Here is an 18302-nt window from a genome sequence, read left to right on the forward strand (position 1 = left end):
ACCAACTGGTGAAGAGGTGGATGTACAGGGCCAGGCTTTGTGAATCAGTGTAGCTATATTGACGTGACAGTTTTACACCAGCTGAGCATCTGGTCCTTACAGTTATGAACAAGAGAGAACCGGCTTCTCACGCCCTTGGTGGCAAGGGACATTTAAAGAGTAACAGCTGTTCCACTCTCCCTTGGCTGATTTGGACTTGTGAATTTTTATGAATCTGCACAATACACATACCCAAACACTATAAATATTTGCATGTCTTATGAGGAGCAGCTGAGGGAACTGGGGGTGTTTAGTCTAGAGAAGAAGAGGCTGAGGGGAGACCTCATCGCCCTCTACAACTACCTGAAAGGAGGTTGCAGAGAGCTGGGGATGAGTCTCTTTAACCAAGTAACAAGTGATAGGACAAGAGGGAATGGCCTCAAGTTGTGCCAGGGAAGGTTTAGACTGGATATTAGGAAGCATTTCTTCACAGAAGGGGTTGTTAGGCATTGGAATGGGCTGCCCAGAGCAGTGGTGGAGTCCCCATCCCTGGAGGTGTTTAAGAGTCAGGTTGACATAGCGCTTAGGGATATAGTGTAGTTGGGAACTGTCAGTGTGAGGTTAATGGTTGGACTGGATGATCTTCAAGGTCTTTTCCAACCTAGATGATTCTGTGAAATGACCTGCTACACAACAATTTTGCCCTAATTTATGTTCAATTTTTGACTGCATAAATACATCCACTTTCATTAACTAGCAGGTAGCAGTACTTACCTGTGATCTAAATGATGAATAGAGAGAATAACCCCTGAATTCAAATGGGCTTGTTTTAAGGTCACCAGGATTGTGAATTCATATTTATTTCTTAACTTCTGAAAAAAGATTTCAGCTGTTTCTGGAGATGCCTTGACACTTCTTGTAGTATCTAAAAAAAAAAAAAAAAAAAAAATTCACAGAAAAACTACTCAGTATAAAATCTTATTTTACTTTACATCCTCAACTCAAAGAGCTTACAGAATAACAAGCTACTCCTGAGTAGCACAACTGAACAGACAGGCAAAAGCAGGGTCCAAAGTATTTCAAACATCAGCTTTTACATGCAATAGGAGCCGTTTCAATGAAAGAGAACACATTTTCTAGGACACCCATTCTATTTTGGATGGGGGGGGTTTGGTTTGCTTTTCAGGCAAGGTCATAACTCTTCTACTTTCTCCATGGATGGCCAGATGGTACCTTCAATATCTCATCCAAAATATGGACTCACTAGCAGTAAAGCTCAGAGTGACAACAGGGGATGTGAGCCTAAGCTGTGAAGCACAACCTGAGCAACTTTTTAATGACTTCTACAAAAATGTTATGCTTGATAGCTATGCACAATTAATTTAAAATAAAACAAAACAAACAATTAAAAAAAAACCCTGAAGAGCAGCATCTCTTTAAGGACAATTTACTCAGCTTTAAGTAATAGTTAAAAAATTAACTTAAAAACTCACCATCTTTCAAAATATATTGTAACTAATTAATCACTATATACTCCAGTTGTGCAGTATATTGCTGCTGCTTCTTGCACAGGATGCCATGAACATTTGTTGGAGTAACTGCACACACACACAAAGATTTTGCTTTTAAAAACCCCCACACAACCAAGACTGAAGCAATGTTTCTGCTGAATTTGCACGGAACATGCGTAGAAAATAAAAAGGCCCAACCTTAAGCCCTCTAGAGAGATAATTTACAAAATAAGATGTCAAATGTGAGAAAAACAATTCCCAAGGTTTTCCATATAAGTTATACTAGCAAATAATTAATATATATTTTTAATGCACAAAATTAATTCATTAGCATGCATAATCCACTGTGTAAGAACTAAATCAATTCACAAGCTTCTTGTCATTGCAATTTGACCATCCTGCTCTAGCTCAGGGACACTAATTCAGGGACAGCAACAGCAGCAGCCCAGAGCTAACTGCAATAGAAACTGTGACTTTCTTTTGACAGCACTGGACCTGAGCTCTCAAGTAAGCTTACACTGATGTACTTAAAAACAGGTTTATTCTTTAAGCTGTACCTATGAAGTTGCTACTCTTTATTAACAGCAAACAGTTTATTGCGGTTTATGGACCAGCAATATTTTTTCATATGTGTTTAAGAAATACAATAACCTGTACAACCCCGAAGTCCTAACCAAGCTCCTGCAGAGTGTCACACCAGGCTGAATCTGATTCATTTTTTACAAAGGAGAATCCAAAAGACAAAAAATTAGGGGAAAAAAATAGAAAGAAAAGATAATTCAAAGCTTTCTTTTGTGAAACATCACGTCTTTTCTACTGTGGATTGCATAACTCCCTCACTGTAGCAGACATTCATGGTATTTTAATGGAATTGTTAATAAATCATAAAGCAACTCAAATACAATTACATCAAAGTGTTCATTTTTAGCCAAGGGACACTAACAGAGTGGAATGACATAGGTTTGCATGCTGGAAGATAGTTTTAACTGCATTAACAACTTCTAGCAATATAAACAATCTACTCCCAAGAGACAGAGCAGAGGAAGGACACACAAGGAACATATTCTGTAATCACGATCACAGCATCTTCAAGCACTGCAGTCCTCAGCAGCAACTTTCCTACCAAGATACAGAAGAACACAGGAAAATACAGATGTGGAACCCACTCAGAAGCCTATAGAGTCCGATTCCAAGACGCAAAGCATGTCCTCCAACCCTGTTTGCAGTGGGGGGAGCCAGGTTTCTCATCTTAGAAAGCCCAGCCAACATCCTTTTCTACTGCAGGTTCATTATCATCAGAGCATTTACAGAGTGTGGTTTTGAGCCCACAAACACATTACAAGTTTGCACTGAAAAGTGTTTACACTGAAATCTCATTTTGATTAATGACAGCAGATCTAAGGAGGTATCATCAAACTATACTTGCGTAGTCAAAAGAGTGCCTGCCCTGAGGGGGAAAACTTCCCTGCCTGAAGGGCTTGCAGCCTCAGAAGCCTCAGTCAGGATGAGCAGTGCAACTTAAACTGAATACAAGTAGGACAACAAAACCCAGAGCAAGTGGAGACCACCAGAATGGAGGAAGTCATGTTGCTTGCATATTAATAATTTTTACTACTTTGTAACAATACTCTTGTCCCTCCAACAACCTTTTATACTTCTTTAAAACTTTCTTGGAAGAGATAGTTCACTTTGATTTCAGTAGATTATGAGATTATAGAAACCAAGCCTATAGGGTATACACCATGAACACCCTATGCTTTTTCAGCCACATTAATTCACTGAGATTCCCTCTCACCTGAAACATTGCAGGAGTTGCTAAGCGGAAAGGGAAGGGTGGAGAAAAAGGGCTATGAGGATGATTTCCACATCATCATCTCTCAGCTCCCAGCCCTGTACAGGGCTGATAAAGTACACACCCATGTGAACATGATAGTGAAGAAGCTGCATAGGTCCTTCATCCAACAGCTTCTGTGTCTGGTCACTCCAGTCTCACTCTGATTTAGAGAGTGAGTGCACAGAAATCTATAGAGGCATTAAGGTACTGAACAGACAGCATCAATTTCCATGGAGTTGGACACACAATATTTATGGTTTAATAGGGCAGCAGGAAAAGGTAGGAGGTATACATATCAATGTGAATTCAATGGGAAGATAGGAGAATGGAAGAGGGTTGGAGGGGAAAGAAGTCAAGCAAGACAAAAAAGAGAAAATCATGTCAGAATTGTGGGAAATAGCAGAATTGCAGAAAATTTCCTGGCTGTTCTTGTTCTGCTCCCATTAACTCCAACGCACTTCTTTCAGGTTTCCCTCAAGACAATGAAATGGTAGTAAGAAGGAAGATGAGAAATGCAGAACAACTACCTTCTTCCAAGAATCCAGATTTTCCCTGCACAGCTCCAAACCCTGGAAGATGCTGGGGTGCCTCTCTCTCCCCATTACCCTCCAGTTTATCCCTCTACATCGTTCCTCGTTTTAACTGCTATCACACCCTCCAAGTGGAAATCATAACAGCTCTATGCTGAAAGTGGAAAACAGACCACGGAGACTACGCTTAACAAAAATAAAGTCCACAACTTTTCAATTAGAAAGAAATATTAACTTCTATCAAATTCCTATGATAATCTCATTAGCAACCAATGAAAGAAAGTATATGCAAAACATCCCTACCATTATACAAGGTCAGTTCCAATCACATATAAATAATTATCTCCCCCTCCTACGTGCACTTTTATTCTAACTGGAGCTATTGGGATGCAAACACTGTGCTTCAGATGGCCTGTGCTTTAGCAAGGAAACAAACCCTCAATGTTGCACAGAGCTCTCCAGAGCTCCCCCCCTCCCCATTCTCATTGCTGTGCTGACAGGTGGGGGAAACACAGAACTGCCTCCACGCCTGAAAGAGAGCAATCCTTTTTGAGGTCTAGTCATGTCACCTGTGTGAATCATTACCGGATCACTAGGCTGGATGAGAGTTTTCCATACTTTTATCTATAAAACCTTATAATCATTCATCATGGCCTTGGACTATCCTCTCGAATACAGACAAAAGTATCAAGACCAGATTAGATCATGCTGGAAGCCTATATATTATCGTCACATTAATTGCTAGAATATAAAACTGCCAAAACATGGCCATTCAGTTTCGGTATTGCAAACCGGTCGGTTCATACTTGCTGTACCAAACAGCTACAGAGCCTTTTAAATTATTACTACTCTGATGAAGGACAGCACCCTTTGCTCAGGGCAAGCACCAGGTGGATTTCTTTAAGACCTCTGAAAGGTCCTTGATCCATTAGATCCATTCTTTTTACACTAACACAACAGTGCAAATCCCTCATTCCAATTGCCTTTGAACACTAGCAGTAGTTGCTTGACAGATCACCAGCTGTGCTCAATAAATACTGATTCAGGCTTGTTCTTGACATTTGGCTTCTAGTAATCATTTTAAGACCCAAGGAAAATACTTTACTGGAACTGGACTTCTTCCATAATAACTTAGAAAATCAAACTGGTATATCTCAGATAATAATTTGTGGTTTCTCAACAGTTACATAAAAATCCCATACTGTGAACATTTCTAATACACAAAACCAAAGGCATAAATCTTTTGATATTAGAGTGTAAAAATAAGGAGAACTATTAGTTTGAATGAGAAACTTGTCTCTAGCCATGATACCTATACATTGGGTTTACTTTCCTAGAATACTGCATATGTTTGGTTTAATCACACCATGACACCTCACAAACCCATACTGTCAACACTCTGTCTTTAAATTATAGAAGAATGAAGTTCAAAGTGACAATGAAAGAAACAAAAATCCAAACTCAAAGCATGTTGCACTCCTTGTTCAAGTCAAAGGTTATAGCACGGAAATGCCCTTAGAATCACAGAATCATAGAATCATTTAGGCTGGAAAAGACCTTTATCATTGAGTCCAACCATTAACCTAACACTGCCAAGTCCACCACTAAACCATGTCCCTAAGCACCACATCTACACATCTTTTAAATACCTCCAGCGATGGTGACTCAACCACTTCCCTGGGCAGCCTGTTCCAATGCTTGATAACCCTTTCAGGGAAGAAATTTTTCCTCATACCCAATCTAGACCTCCCCTTGGCACAACTTGAGGCCATCTCCTCTCATTCTATTGCTTGTTATGCAGGAGAAGAGGCCAACACCCACCTCACTACAACCTCCTTTCAGGTAGTTGTAGAGAGCAACAAGGTCTCCTCTGAGCCTCCTTTTCTCCAGGCTAAACACCACCCATTCCCTCAGCTGCTCCTCATAAGACTTGTTCTCTAGATCCTTCACCAGCTTTGTTGCCCTTTGGACACAGTCCAGCACCTCAATGTCTTTCTTGTAGTGAGGGGCCCAAAACTGAACACAGTATTCGAGCTGCAGCCTCACCAGTGCCAAGTACAGGGGGACAATCACTTCCCTAGTCCTGCTGGCCACACTATTTCTGATACAAGTCAGGATGCTGTTGGCCTTCTTGGGCACACTGCTGGCTAATATTCAGCTGGCTCTCGACAAACACCCCCAGGTCCTTTTCCTCCGAGCAGCTTTCAGCCACCCTTCCCCAAGTCTGTAGCATTGCATGGGGCTGTTGTGACCCAAGTGCAGGACCTGGCACTGGGCTGAGGTCAATTGTATGAGATTCAACAAGGCCCAATGATCCAGCCTGTCCAGATGCCCCTGTAGAGCCTTCCTACTCTCAAGCAGATCAACACTCCCACACAACTTGGTGTTGTGAAGAAATAATAATGCTCATGTGGTAACACATGTGGCTGGTTTGAGACATGCAAGTTAGCAAAAGTACTGAAAACAACAGAACAGACTGGGTGAAGGAGGCTGGAGGAAGTCAGAATTAACTTGTACCATGGTTGCAATGATAACAATTTACAAGGACACAGATAAACAGTAGGTGGTGGTGAACCTTCAGCTGCAACATCTAGTTATGAGGGGATCAGCTGGCCACAGGTGCAGAAAACCAAGTCTCTCAAGATCTAGCATTGAAAAGCAATCTGAAAACCTAGTGAAGAAAACCAATAACCATAAGACCTGTAGGAACTCAGCTCTTCAGAGGACAAACTTAGTCACTGCCTCTACCCTGTGCTTGCAACAGCCCTCACAACTAGGACACATTTTCCCCTCTCAGAGATAATCTGCAGTCACAGCTTTGCAGCAAACACCAAAGCCACACAAGTGTTTCCTGGAGGTGTCAAGTGCAGACATTGTCATTTCAGTCATGCTCATGAGATGGTAATTACTGCACTATAACCAAGACAGTAAGTCTAACTTTCAACAGGACTCACTCAACGGGGCCAAAGGCACTTCCACCAGCCTAAACAGATACTGCAGAAAGGCAGTTCTACCTTTTGCTCTGCCACCAGCTTTTAATTTCTTCTCATCTCTACGGTGACAACTGCATTCATGCAAACATGAGGAACTGTGAGAGACAAAAAACCAGGCTTGCAAGAAACTAAGAAAAACAGCCTAAAAAAGTGAAAGTTGAGGCTGATCTAAGGAATGCCTCAAACACTCGCAAGACGAAACTATTAGTCACAGGGTGGATAGTGTGGAGGTCGAAGCTGATCAGGCTGCCGGAATAACACAGTATGCAGCTGGAGGAGGGAGCCCTGTGGAGACAGGACGGCTCTGCTCTGGTGCACCTGGCCAAATTTCAAGGGCCATCTGTCCAGTGAATGACCTTTGCTTCATTATCACCGAAATGCATATTAAAGTTAACACCCCTCAATATGTTAACGAAGACTAACATGATCATGCTAATTACATCATCCCATGAAACACCTTACCCCTCCCCATACATGGGATACGTAGGTATGTGGGTCGACCTAGTGGATGGACCCAAGGAAAGTTTGTATAAATCAAGGGGGGGGGAAAGAAAGGGGGGGGCCCTGGAGAGGGCAGTGAAGCAAAGAAGACGGATGCCTCCTGGAACCCTCGCTGGCGGGATCAACGCAGAAACCCAGACCGGTGATCTGTATTCCCCTATTCCCTCTATCTCCCTCTTTTCCTTTTTCCATTAAGAAATGCAAGGCATATTGTATTGCTTGCCACAGCTTGCTATATACTTAGCCAATTATCGTGTGTTCAATTAGTACATTGTGGGTAGTTATTAAATGTTTGGACTTTGAGACTTGTCTCACAGTTGTCTGCTCCACTGGCGATTTGTGAATCTGAGTCACTTGTCTCCCTCATCTGAGCAGGACGTGACAGGAACCATATCAGGTAACCGATCCAGCTTTAACTAACCCACCCACCCCCCCCAAAAAAGGTGGTGGAAGCAACCATGAACAAATTACTGGAGGTAATAAAGAAATTTTCCATACAGAGCACCAGCAGCATACTAAATCATACAGTGGAAAGACTACATGCAAATACAGTTTAGGACAAGCCATTCATTACAGATGTTTTCCAGTCCATAATAAAAACAAGCAGTTATTGGATAACTTGTCTTAAGAAAGGATGTGCTCTTGAGTTTCTGAAGTGCATCTAAAGCTAAACAGACAGTATGAAATGAATTATAAAACAAACTCTTGCAGAAGAGTCTTTGAAGGAGGCATTGTAATTAATTGAGCTCCACAGTTTGTTTCATGCGCACATAATCAGCTTTTAATAGCAGCATCTATAAATCAATTCTGCATCTGACTGTAGGTTTGCTGAACTTTCCAAATTAAATTATAGTGGTTTGTGAGAAAAAGGAGAAGGGCTGCAGGCTGAAGAGTCTGGAAAATATAAAAGGGCTAGTTCAATTTTGTTTCATTTTTCTACAGTAGTCTGCATCAGTGTCACAAGCATATAGGCACATGGTGTCACTTCCCCATATTAAAATTTTTGGCTGATCTTTTTCTTAACTAGGGATTTCACAGAGCCTATAAAGGGCAACAATAACTGAAACTGTTTACTTTATATTGTTCTTTTGTTTAAGTAACCAACGTGGGCTAAGCTGCTTCCAGCAAACATGACAGCATTCAAAGCCAATCCAAAAGCAGAATCTTTGCAAGCTTGAAAGGGTGCAGCGGGTTTTTAAGCAGAGCACGGTGCATTCAAATTCAGGAGTTGCATTCCTGTAGTGAAACCTGAAGATAGAAGTAAAACAATCTTTATTAGACCAAAACCCTGCTAGATGTGTTATGCTTTAGATACTTCATTGGGAAGGTTGATTGGTTTGCTGCTTTTTTGCATACACCTGACTCTTTATTTGAACTGACACATAAGATACTGGTTGATAAAATGTTTTGAGCTGCTTTTGGTATACATTTGTTCATTCCCTCCTCATAGATTCCCAATTGTTTCAGAGAGAATAGCAAAACAAGAACAGCTACAGTCTTCCAAACCCACATGAGCCTGACTTGGTTTCTCGAAGGCTGTAGGAAGGATGTCTGCAGGAGTCTGGGGGGAAGGTGCTGCAGTTCCACCTAAAGTTTAAAAGACTACAAGATATAGGGTAAACACTGACCCTGTAAGACTCCCACCGGGGCCATTTCCAAATGGTGTGTGTGACCTGCAGGATGCAGGAGCATTGCCCAGTTCCCAAGTCTGGATGAACACCAGGACTACGATCTAATTGTCTATCAAGATCCAAGAGGGTACATCTAGACCTTTATGTACCCAAGTGCTCCTCATAAACTGGGTACAAAGTGGTCTCACCAGAAAAAAAAAAAAACAAAAAAACACTCATGAATTTTGAGAGCAAGGACACCAGTAAATCTCCCAAGTTGAATGATCAGGACCATAGGATACCCTACAGACTGTTTAGGGGGGATACCCCCATGAACTGCCCTTGTAGTTTAGACAGCACCACACAGTGGCCACCAATTCATGAAGCACAACAAAGATGCAAGGGCTACTGATGGATCAGTAACCACGGTAACACCTGTGAAAGCTCAGGCCAGATTTAGGACCTCTAAATGCAAAAAGGTGCTGGGGACATCAGCCCAGCTGAAGTGCATCTATACCAATGCACACAGCATGGGTAACAAACAGGAGGAGCTTGAAGCCATGATGAAACAGGAAAATTATGCTGTAGTGACTATCACAGAAACATGGTGGGATGTCTCCCATGACTGGGGTGTGTCAAGTGATGGCTACAAGCTCTTTAGAAGGGATAGACAAGGAAGGAGAGGTGGTGGGGTGGCGCTGTATGTTAGGGACTGTTATGATTGCTTTGAGTACAAGTGTAGTGAAGACAGCGTGGAGTGTCTTTGCATTAGAATCAGGTGGAAGGCCAACAGGGGAGATGTCATACTGGGAGTCACTGGTGGCCAGCCAACCAGGACAGAGAGGTGGATGAAATATTCTATAGGCACTTTAAGAGAAATCTCACAATTGCTTGCCCTTGTTCTTGTGGGAGACTAACTTCCCAGACATCTACTGGAAATACAACACAGCAGAGCGGGACCAGTCCCAGACATTCCTGGAATGTGTGGGAGATAACTTCCTGATGCAGATGGTGAGTGAACCAACCAGAGAAGGTGCCCTACTGGACCTCTTCTTTGTGAAGAGAGGAGGACTGGTGGATGATGTGGTGGTCGGAGGCCGACTAGGGCACAGTGATCATGAAATAATAGAGTTCTCTATTCTTAGAGAGGCCAAGAGAGGGGGCAGCAGAACTGACATCCTGGACTTCCAAAGGGCTGACTTTGACTTGTTTAGGCACCTGTTTGACAGAATCCCTTGGGAGACGATCCTGAAGGGTATAGGGGTCCAGGAAGGCTGGGCACTCTCTAAGAAGAAAGTCTTAATGACTCAGGAGCAGGCTGTCCCCAGGTGCTGTAAGAGAAGCCGGCGACAGAGAAGGCCAGCCTGGCTGAACAGGGAGCTTTGGCTGCAACTCAGGGAGAAAAGGAGAGTTTACGGACTTTGGAAGAAGGGGCTAGTCACTCACAATGATTACAAAGATGCTGTGAGGCTATGCGGGGCAGAAATCAGGAGGTCTAAAGCCCAGCTAGAAATTAATCTGGCTTCAGCAGTCAAAGATAACAAGAAATGTTTCTATAAGTACATCAACAGCAAAAGAAAGACCAGGGAGAGCCTCCATCCCCTGCTAGATGCAGGAGGAAACATGGCAACAAGCAACGAGGAAAAGGCTCAGGTGCTTAATGTCTTCTTTGCCTCAGTCTTTAATAACAAGACTAGTTACTGAGGGAATCAGCCTCTTCAGCCAGAAGACAGAGACTGGGAGAACGACCCCCCCACAATCCAGGAGGAGATAGTCAGTGACCTACTGCATCACATAGACACACACAAGTCTATGGGACTGGATGGGATACACCTGAGGGTGCTGAAGGAGCTGGCTGGGGTGCTCACCAAGCCACTTTCCATCATTTACCAGCAGTCCTGGCTGACCAGGGAGGTCCCGACAGATTGGAAATCGGCCAAGGTGACAGCCATCTATAAGAAGGGTCGGAAGGACGATCCAGCAAATTACAGGCCTGTCAGCTTGACGTCGGTGCCCGGGAAGGTGATGGAGCAGATCATCCTGAGTACCATCATACAACACATGCAGGACCAGATGATCAGGCCCAGTCAGCATGGGTTTATGAAAGGCAGGTCCTGCCTGACAAACCTGATCTCCTTCTACAACAGGGCAACCTGCTTATTGGATGAGGGAAAAGCTGTGGATGTTGTCTACCTTGACTTCAGTAAGGCCTTTGACACCATTTCCCACAGCATTCTCCTGGTGAAACTGGCTGCTTGTGGCTTGGATGGGCACACGCTTTGCTGGGTAAAAAACTGGCTGGATGGCCGGGCCCAAAGAGTTGTGGTGAACAGTGTTAAATCCAGTTGGCAGCTGGTCACGAGTGGTGTCCCCCAGGGCTCGGTTTTGGGGCCACTCCTGTTTAACATCTTTATTGATGATCTAGACGAGGGGATCGAGTGCACCCTCAGTAAGTTTGCAGATGACACCAAGTTGGGTGGGAGTGTTGATCTGCTCGAGGGTAGGGAGGCTCTGCAGAGAGATCTGGACAGGCTGGAGCGATGGGCTCAGGACAACTGGATGAGCTTCAATAAGGCCAAATGCCGGGTGCTGCACCTGGGCCACAACAACCCCCAGCAGTGCTACAGGCTTGGGGAGGAGTGGCTGGAGAGCTGCCAGTCAGAGAGGGACCTGGGGGTGTTGATTGACAGCTGGCTGAACATGAGCCAGCAGTGTGCCCAGGTGGCCAAGAAGGCCAATGGCATCCTGGCTTGTATCAGCAATAGCGTGGCCAGCAGGGACAGGGAAGTGATCTTACTTACCCCTGTACTTGGCACTGGTGAGGCCACACCTCAATTACTGTGTTCAGTTTTGGGCCCCTCACTACAAAAAGGACATTGAATTACTCGAGCATGTCCAAAGAAAGGCAATGAAGCTGGTGAAGGGTCTGAAGCACAAGTCTTATGAGGAGCAGCTGATGGAACTGGGATTGTTTAGTCTGGAGAAGAGAAGCTGAGGGGAGACCTCATCGCCCTCTACAGCTACCTGAAAGGAGGTTGCAGAGAGCTGGGGATGAGTCTCTTTAACCAAGTAAAAAGCAATAGGACAAGAGGGAATGGCCTCAAGTTGCACCAGGGAAGGTTTAGACTAGATATTAGGAAGCATTTCTTTACAGAACGGGTTGTCAGGCATTAGAATGTGCTGCCCAGGGCAGTGGTGGTCTCCCCATCCCTGGAGGTGTTTAAGAGTCGGGTTGACACAGCGCTTAGGGATATGGTGTAGTGGGGAACAGTCAGTGTTAGGTTAATGGTTGGACTAGGTGATCTTCAAGGTCTTTTCCAACCTAGATGATTCTATGATTCTAATTCTGTATGCTTCCCTTTTTTCCCATTAAAGAAACAGCTCAACAAGGATACATGCAGAAAGAACTGCAATGGATGTGAAGGAGAAGAGGAGGAGGGCAAAACACACTTCAGCTGAAACTAAACAATCAAAACAAAAACTGACTTGAAGCCAAATCATTAAATCAAATAAAAAGGGGGAAAATGTCAGTTTGTTCTTGCAGCATTTGGGGAGGTTCCAATTGCCTTTGCTTTGTAGCTTTCCCCATTCTGAATGTCAAGTACACCTTTGGTGTGTCATCCAGCAAGAGCTTTTCTCCAGCTCAAACCATTGCAAAATCCTACAAGTCACAACTGACTGACACAGGAGACTAGAAGAAGGACCTGTCTCCAAACACACACATTTTTCCCCTAATTATATTGACTGTTCACACTTACATCCTCAAGAAGTGTTAATCATATCACTTCTGGCCAAAACTCTGGCTCACTTACAAGCTACATACTTGTGTGTTTAAAGTCATTTTGGCACAGCTGAGAACACAAATCCACAGTGGGAAAATAGGGGAAAAAGGTACTGAGAGCCTGGACACATACGCTTGAATACAGCTGCAACGTTTCTGATCTGAAATGACCAAACCATTATTAAGGACCTAGCTTGCTTGCGTAATCAGTAGTTTATGCATTTGCATAAGTAACCATGATTTCATTCAAAGTGCTTTGTAATGTTTTCTTCTCCATGGTCAAAGTCCCCAGGGGATTTTTGCTTGGTTTGTTAAGCTTGTTTGCTTTTTTAATTTTTTTTAAGCTAAAGGAACATTAAAGATTGTCAACTATGGAAATAAAGTTAAAATAGACCATATTTAATAGCAGAAAACCCTTCTACCCAATATGATAGAATGAGATAGTTGAGCAGCAGCAAGCCCTTAACCATTTCTGCCAGCTCCTGCCACTGACTTAGATGACTCTTTAGAAAAGAGTTTGCAAATCCAAGACTGTCTGGGGCAAACTACAGCTGTAATACATTATTCATTCACTGTAAATTGACAATAATACCACTGAAATCTGTCTAGAAGCATTCTGCAAAAGAGATGATACAATGCTATTTTGAGAGTGATTATACTAGTGGCTGGGTTAAGCTTCTGAGCTTATGTACTGGCTGCTTCTAGAAACCAAGGAAAGTCACAGCAAGCTGAATCTCTCTAATGCTCAGCTTACCTTCCCACAGCCCAACTACTGACTTCCCTTGCTGAAACAGTCTCCTTTGCACCCTATGAGCCTACAAAACAATTGTTCAGGTGCTAGCCACTAAAATACAATCAAGCTCTTTCAAAAGATGGCCAAGCCCCTGAGATAATCTTGAGATTGGGGCTATGAAGTCATTCTTTGTGGAGCACACGTACTTAACTAGACCAAGTTAATAACTAGACCTGTGTGGAATGGGGAAAGCTGATCTTTCCTTCCAGCCCAGCCACCTACTACACAAGTAGAATCCAATTGCTTCAGTGAAGCTCTCAAATGAATGGTGCAGCTGCTCGGCATGATTCCCCACCTGGATTGCAGATCATGGAAACATCCTTTCAATGGTGGTGTGCCTCTGTCAGCAGCACAATACAAACAGCCACAGATAACACCTTTGCTTGGTTAGATCTGTACAACACAGGGAAATAGATGCAGAAAGAACAAGCGGCAGATTTACACCACTATAAACATCCATTTGAGCATCAGGACTAGGTATCATGGCTGTCAACCTCAGGCTTAATTTGCCAGAGCACAATGCTAAAACACTGAGACATCTCTCATCCTCCCTTTGGCTGTGGTCCCTTTAGCAAAGAAGGAATTTGCACCAGGATTACTAGTGGGAACCATTTACTGTAAGGTAAAGCAGCCTGGTTGCACTGCAACAAGTCAGGTACGCTCTTCCAAAAATATTAGGGTCCATGAACAAGGGTTTCATGACTTTTAGACTCACTAAGCAAAAAGTAAACATGAGGTAAATAAATGCAGTAAAGGTTCTAGTCACTGTATCTACACTAGCATAATTCTGACAATTTTTCAAACCTTTTACAAATGAAAGGATAAGAAACCCAATTGTAGGAAAGCCTGAACTTTAAATGTGTAGGGCTCCAGATTAGAAGTCTGTATTCTTAGCACAGGAGGCTGAAGTAGCTGATTTGCTTAACAAACAATACAGATCCTACCACACTAGATCATTACTAAAACAACTCCCACCAAACTGCTGACGAAAATGTGAATGCGCCCTCCTGAACATTTCTGAAAGGAATATAAGGAACGTGCACATCAACGCAGAGAGAAGCACCTTACAAAAAGAATTATCAAGAATTTTTAAAGGCATACATGATACAGAAAACCACTGTTCCTTGCTCACAAGAACTACTACCCCTTTCACTGTAACTATATCATCATGCTAGATAGTATCACCAGGAGAGAGGGTGCTACTCAGTGGGGACCTATTACATAATAAAAAAGTGACAAAGATAAAAGATGACTTCTGTTCTTGTTACAGAAATTCCACTCCTAGGAAATTAAGAAGTATGCTTTGCCCCAGGTATTTATTATTGTAACAGTTTCTGGTGATTTATAGGTTCCAGGTTATCAATTATACGATGCAACAGCTTTTTGGATTACCAGTTTTCCCTAGTCTATATTCCAACACAATTCTCAATTCCACTTTAAATTCCGAAGACACTTTGTATGCGCTCCCTCGTAGGTAGTAGCAAGTACTGCTACTTATGATGATGTTGTTTAGGTTTTTCATGGCAAATATCACTATAAAACCTATTATGTTTGAACAAGGACACAGAGGTACCACTGTGTGGGATTTCTGTCTGCTTTATTTCAAGACAGGTTCCAGCTACATTTAAAAGGTTGCAGCTACTATAGCTTTATAAATATATATGTGTGTATATTTATATACACACACACCCCTTTAGGCACAAAGCAGTTTTCTAGAACCTGCTTTGAGACACCTTGAAACCTATAGAGAAAATCAAGCCTGTCTTGTTTTCCTTGCTGCTGCCATCTGTGGCATATGCACCTAGTTATGCTTGGCTGCATACTGTCATATAAGCACTTTGTGTCAAACTGACCTAACAACAAACAAAAATATCACACAAAGAAATACTGTTAACACTGGGATACAGAATGAAGAGCACAAGAAAAATAATGCATCACCTTCCAGCCCTACTGGTACTGTAATAAGGGCATGACACACATGAGAACTGCTAAAAGACTGAATTTATTTCCAGTCCCTAGTTGTATAGCATGGTCAGGATTTTAAAAGTTAAGCAAGTCACGCCAAGAGGGAGGACAGGAGGAGGAAGCAGTGTTGTCAGCCTTTTCCAAATGAAAATCCGTGCTACCAAAGGTAAACAAAGCCCAATCAATTAAAAACAATGAAGTACAAGCTTAATGGCAATAATAAACTGCACAAGCAGATTATGCTAGGTGTAGATCAAATTGAATTAATTGAACTACCCGCCTCCTAAAGATAGGACACAATTCAGGCTTCTCAAATATATCAAATTCCAGTGGGTAATTGGGTCATATGATGACTGACTGTAGAAGACCAGCACCCACCAGTGCACCTGTGGGTTACAATCATGCTGAGTGTAGAAACTCCTACATCCTCTGAGCAACACACCACATCTCTCCCTCACTTGGTTCTCACTGTGGAAGTGTCAGTAAGACCTACTCACGGTCTCTGCTCAGTCATTTTCTCTCAAAACCTCCTTTCCCTGTGACCAGTATGCTGCTTCAGAGGACCTACCACCCACCGCCAGTGTTTCACAGAATCATTTAGGATGGAAGGGACCTCCTATCACCTAACCCAACCCAAATCATTTGTGGATACCCTGGAAGGTTTAGCTTTTTTCCCCATTAAGAATCTGCTTCTCCTCTTTGCAGTGGTTTGGATCTCTCATTCTAGTTTTCCTTCAACTCTGGCTTTCCGGGGTATAATTTTTTTTACCCACATTACGATTAATTGCTTTCAGCTTACCAAACTTCTAAGTATTAAAGCTGATTTATTTTCATACAACACAATGGTGAGCTTAAGAAAGCATTAATATGAGATCCATCCTAATTTCCCAGACGACCACAATGATGTGGTCTGCATGAAAGATTAACTTCTGACTCAAGAGAATGGTCAACAGTGACCAACTTAGAGAGCTCCAGAAAACCCAAACCTTCATTCCAACAGCAAAAACAGCTCAGCAAGGCAGGGCGAGGAAGGCCACCACTGGAAAAAAATTGCACCTGAAGCATGCCAGGTACATCCCACAACTCTGTTGCTAGCCACAGGGCTCCGGGTGCAGGCTGAGCAAACAGCAGCAGATGGAAGGAGAAGGCAGGAAACTGAACCATGAAGAGAATTCAGCTACCAGCAGGAATAAAGGGGAAGTGGCAGAAGGACCATACCTGAGGGGAGAAGAGGGACACCCAAGCCACCAGCCATACTGGCATTTTCCAAAAAAATCTCTACTCACCTGATATCTGTTTTGATGCCAGGAAAAGGAAAGGTTAGAAGGATTTTAAATTGGGAACATCAAAGAGTAGAGATACCAAGGCATACCATACACACAGCTCACCTATGAGTGGGGCAGACAGACAGAAAGTACATGGGGGACTCAAACTACCAGTGCCAGAGGTCAAGAAAACTGAGCAGGATGAGTTCAGACACTCCTGCAAAAAAATTTTCTTTTAAATCAGGTATTAATGGAGTCCATGCTTCTATGAATGTGCCCGCTAGCCCTGGTGAATCAGCTACAGGTTTTAAACACATGCACAATTTATAAGCTTGGATGAGGTAAAATTAGAAATGCTTCCAAACCCTGATTTCCTTGCCCTTGTAGGCTTCTTTTAACTGAGTACCATTAAAATAATACTTAAGTGCACCAAAGAACAGTTTCAGGGAGAATTTAAAGGCACCAGTTTGATTTTAATTAGTATTAGGTGTTTGACATCCCTTTGTGTCTCTGAAAATCTCTCCTTCTACTAGAACAATTCCACCAACCCCCCAGATTTCCAGAGTACAGAAAACACTTGCAGGGTCATCCACCCCCTCCTTGTGTGACTGAATGTCACACAATTACTACAAGATAGCTAATATTTTCTTGATTTTTTTATTTCATGCTATCTTCTACAGTATCAAAAGTCTGAAGATTTCCACCACTTCCTTTCAGTAGCTATTCCACAATCTCAACTAGTTCACTGTGAAAGCCTCCTTTTATCTTAAATCCTCTCCATTTATAATATCATTACATTACTCTTACCTCTAGCTTTTTGAATACTAAATAATTCCTTCATTTTAAACCTCTAAGAATCTTCTAATGCTAGACACTTATCATACGATGCTTTTGTCATTGCTTGGACAAGCTGTACATACTCAAGTTCTTTCAAAAGCTTTCTTAGTAAGCCAGTCCTTTTTACTATATAATCAGGTTTGCTGTTCTCTTCACGCCCTGCAATTCATTGATATTTTTCTGAAATGGAGAAACCCAGAGTGAATGCAGTAAAACAGATGCAATCTCATTTTAAAAAAATTCAAGTTCCCAGATCGCTTACTACAATATGCTTTCCTTATGCCTCAGATGCTATCCATCTATGCAGAGATTCTCAAAAAGAGCACAACTGAATAGGGTACACAAGGTTTTCCTCAAGCTTACCCCACTCCTTGAATGGGTGCTGAGCAAATCTGGGGACTGTTTCAAGTTCAAGGGATATTAGCCAATGTTACAGGAGATCTTAAGAGTGCCTTTGGAACAGCCATGGCCCAATATGCAAATGCATGCTTAGCAAGTTATAAAAACACAGACTGACCTCAAAACCACAAAAGCTCCTTCGGAACCCTCCAGATCATTACACAGCTGTTTTTAGAGACTGGTAGACTTTCAGCCATGGAGTCAAGGCTGGTACATGCCTTCTTCCCTTGACAGGATAAACAGTATGGCTATTACCACCATCTAATTATACTTAAATAAGCATTTATGCTGGGGAAACCATATA

The 18302-nt window shown here is 42.6% G+C and overlaps 1 protein-coding gene across 3 annotated transcripts in view; it reads right to left on the reverse strand.

Moving 5' to 3' along the window:
- Positions 1-18302, reverse strand: part of NELL2 (neural EGFL like 2) — a 160846-nt gene that overhangs the window by 132970 nt on the left and 9574 nt on the right. For all 3 annotated transcript variants that reach the window (XM_074870406.1, XM_074870407.1, XM_074870405.1), the window contains exon 3: positions 754-904. In XM_074870406.1, the coding sequence (XP_074726507.1) occupies positions 754-904 (151 nt within the window). The remainder of the gene's footprint in view (positions 1-753; positions 905-18302) is intronic.

The sequence above is a fragment of the Strix uralensis genome, chromosome 5 (genome assembly GCF_047716275.1).
Source record: "Strix uralensis isolate ZFMK-TIS-50842 chromosome 5, bStrUra1, whole genome shotgun sequence".
NCBI lineage: Eukaryota > Metazoa > Chordata > Aves > Strigiformes > Strigidae > Strix > Strix uralensis.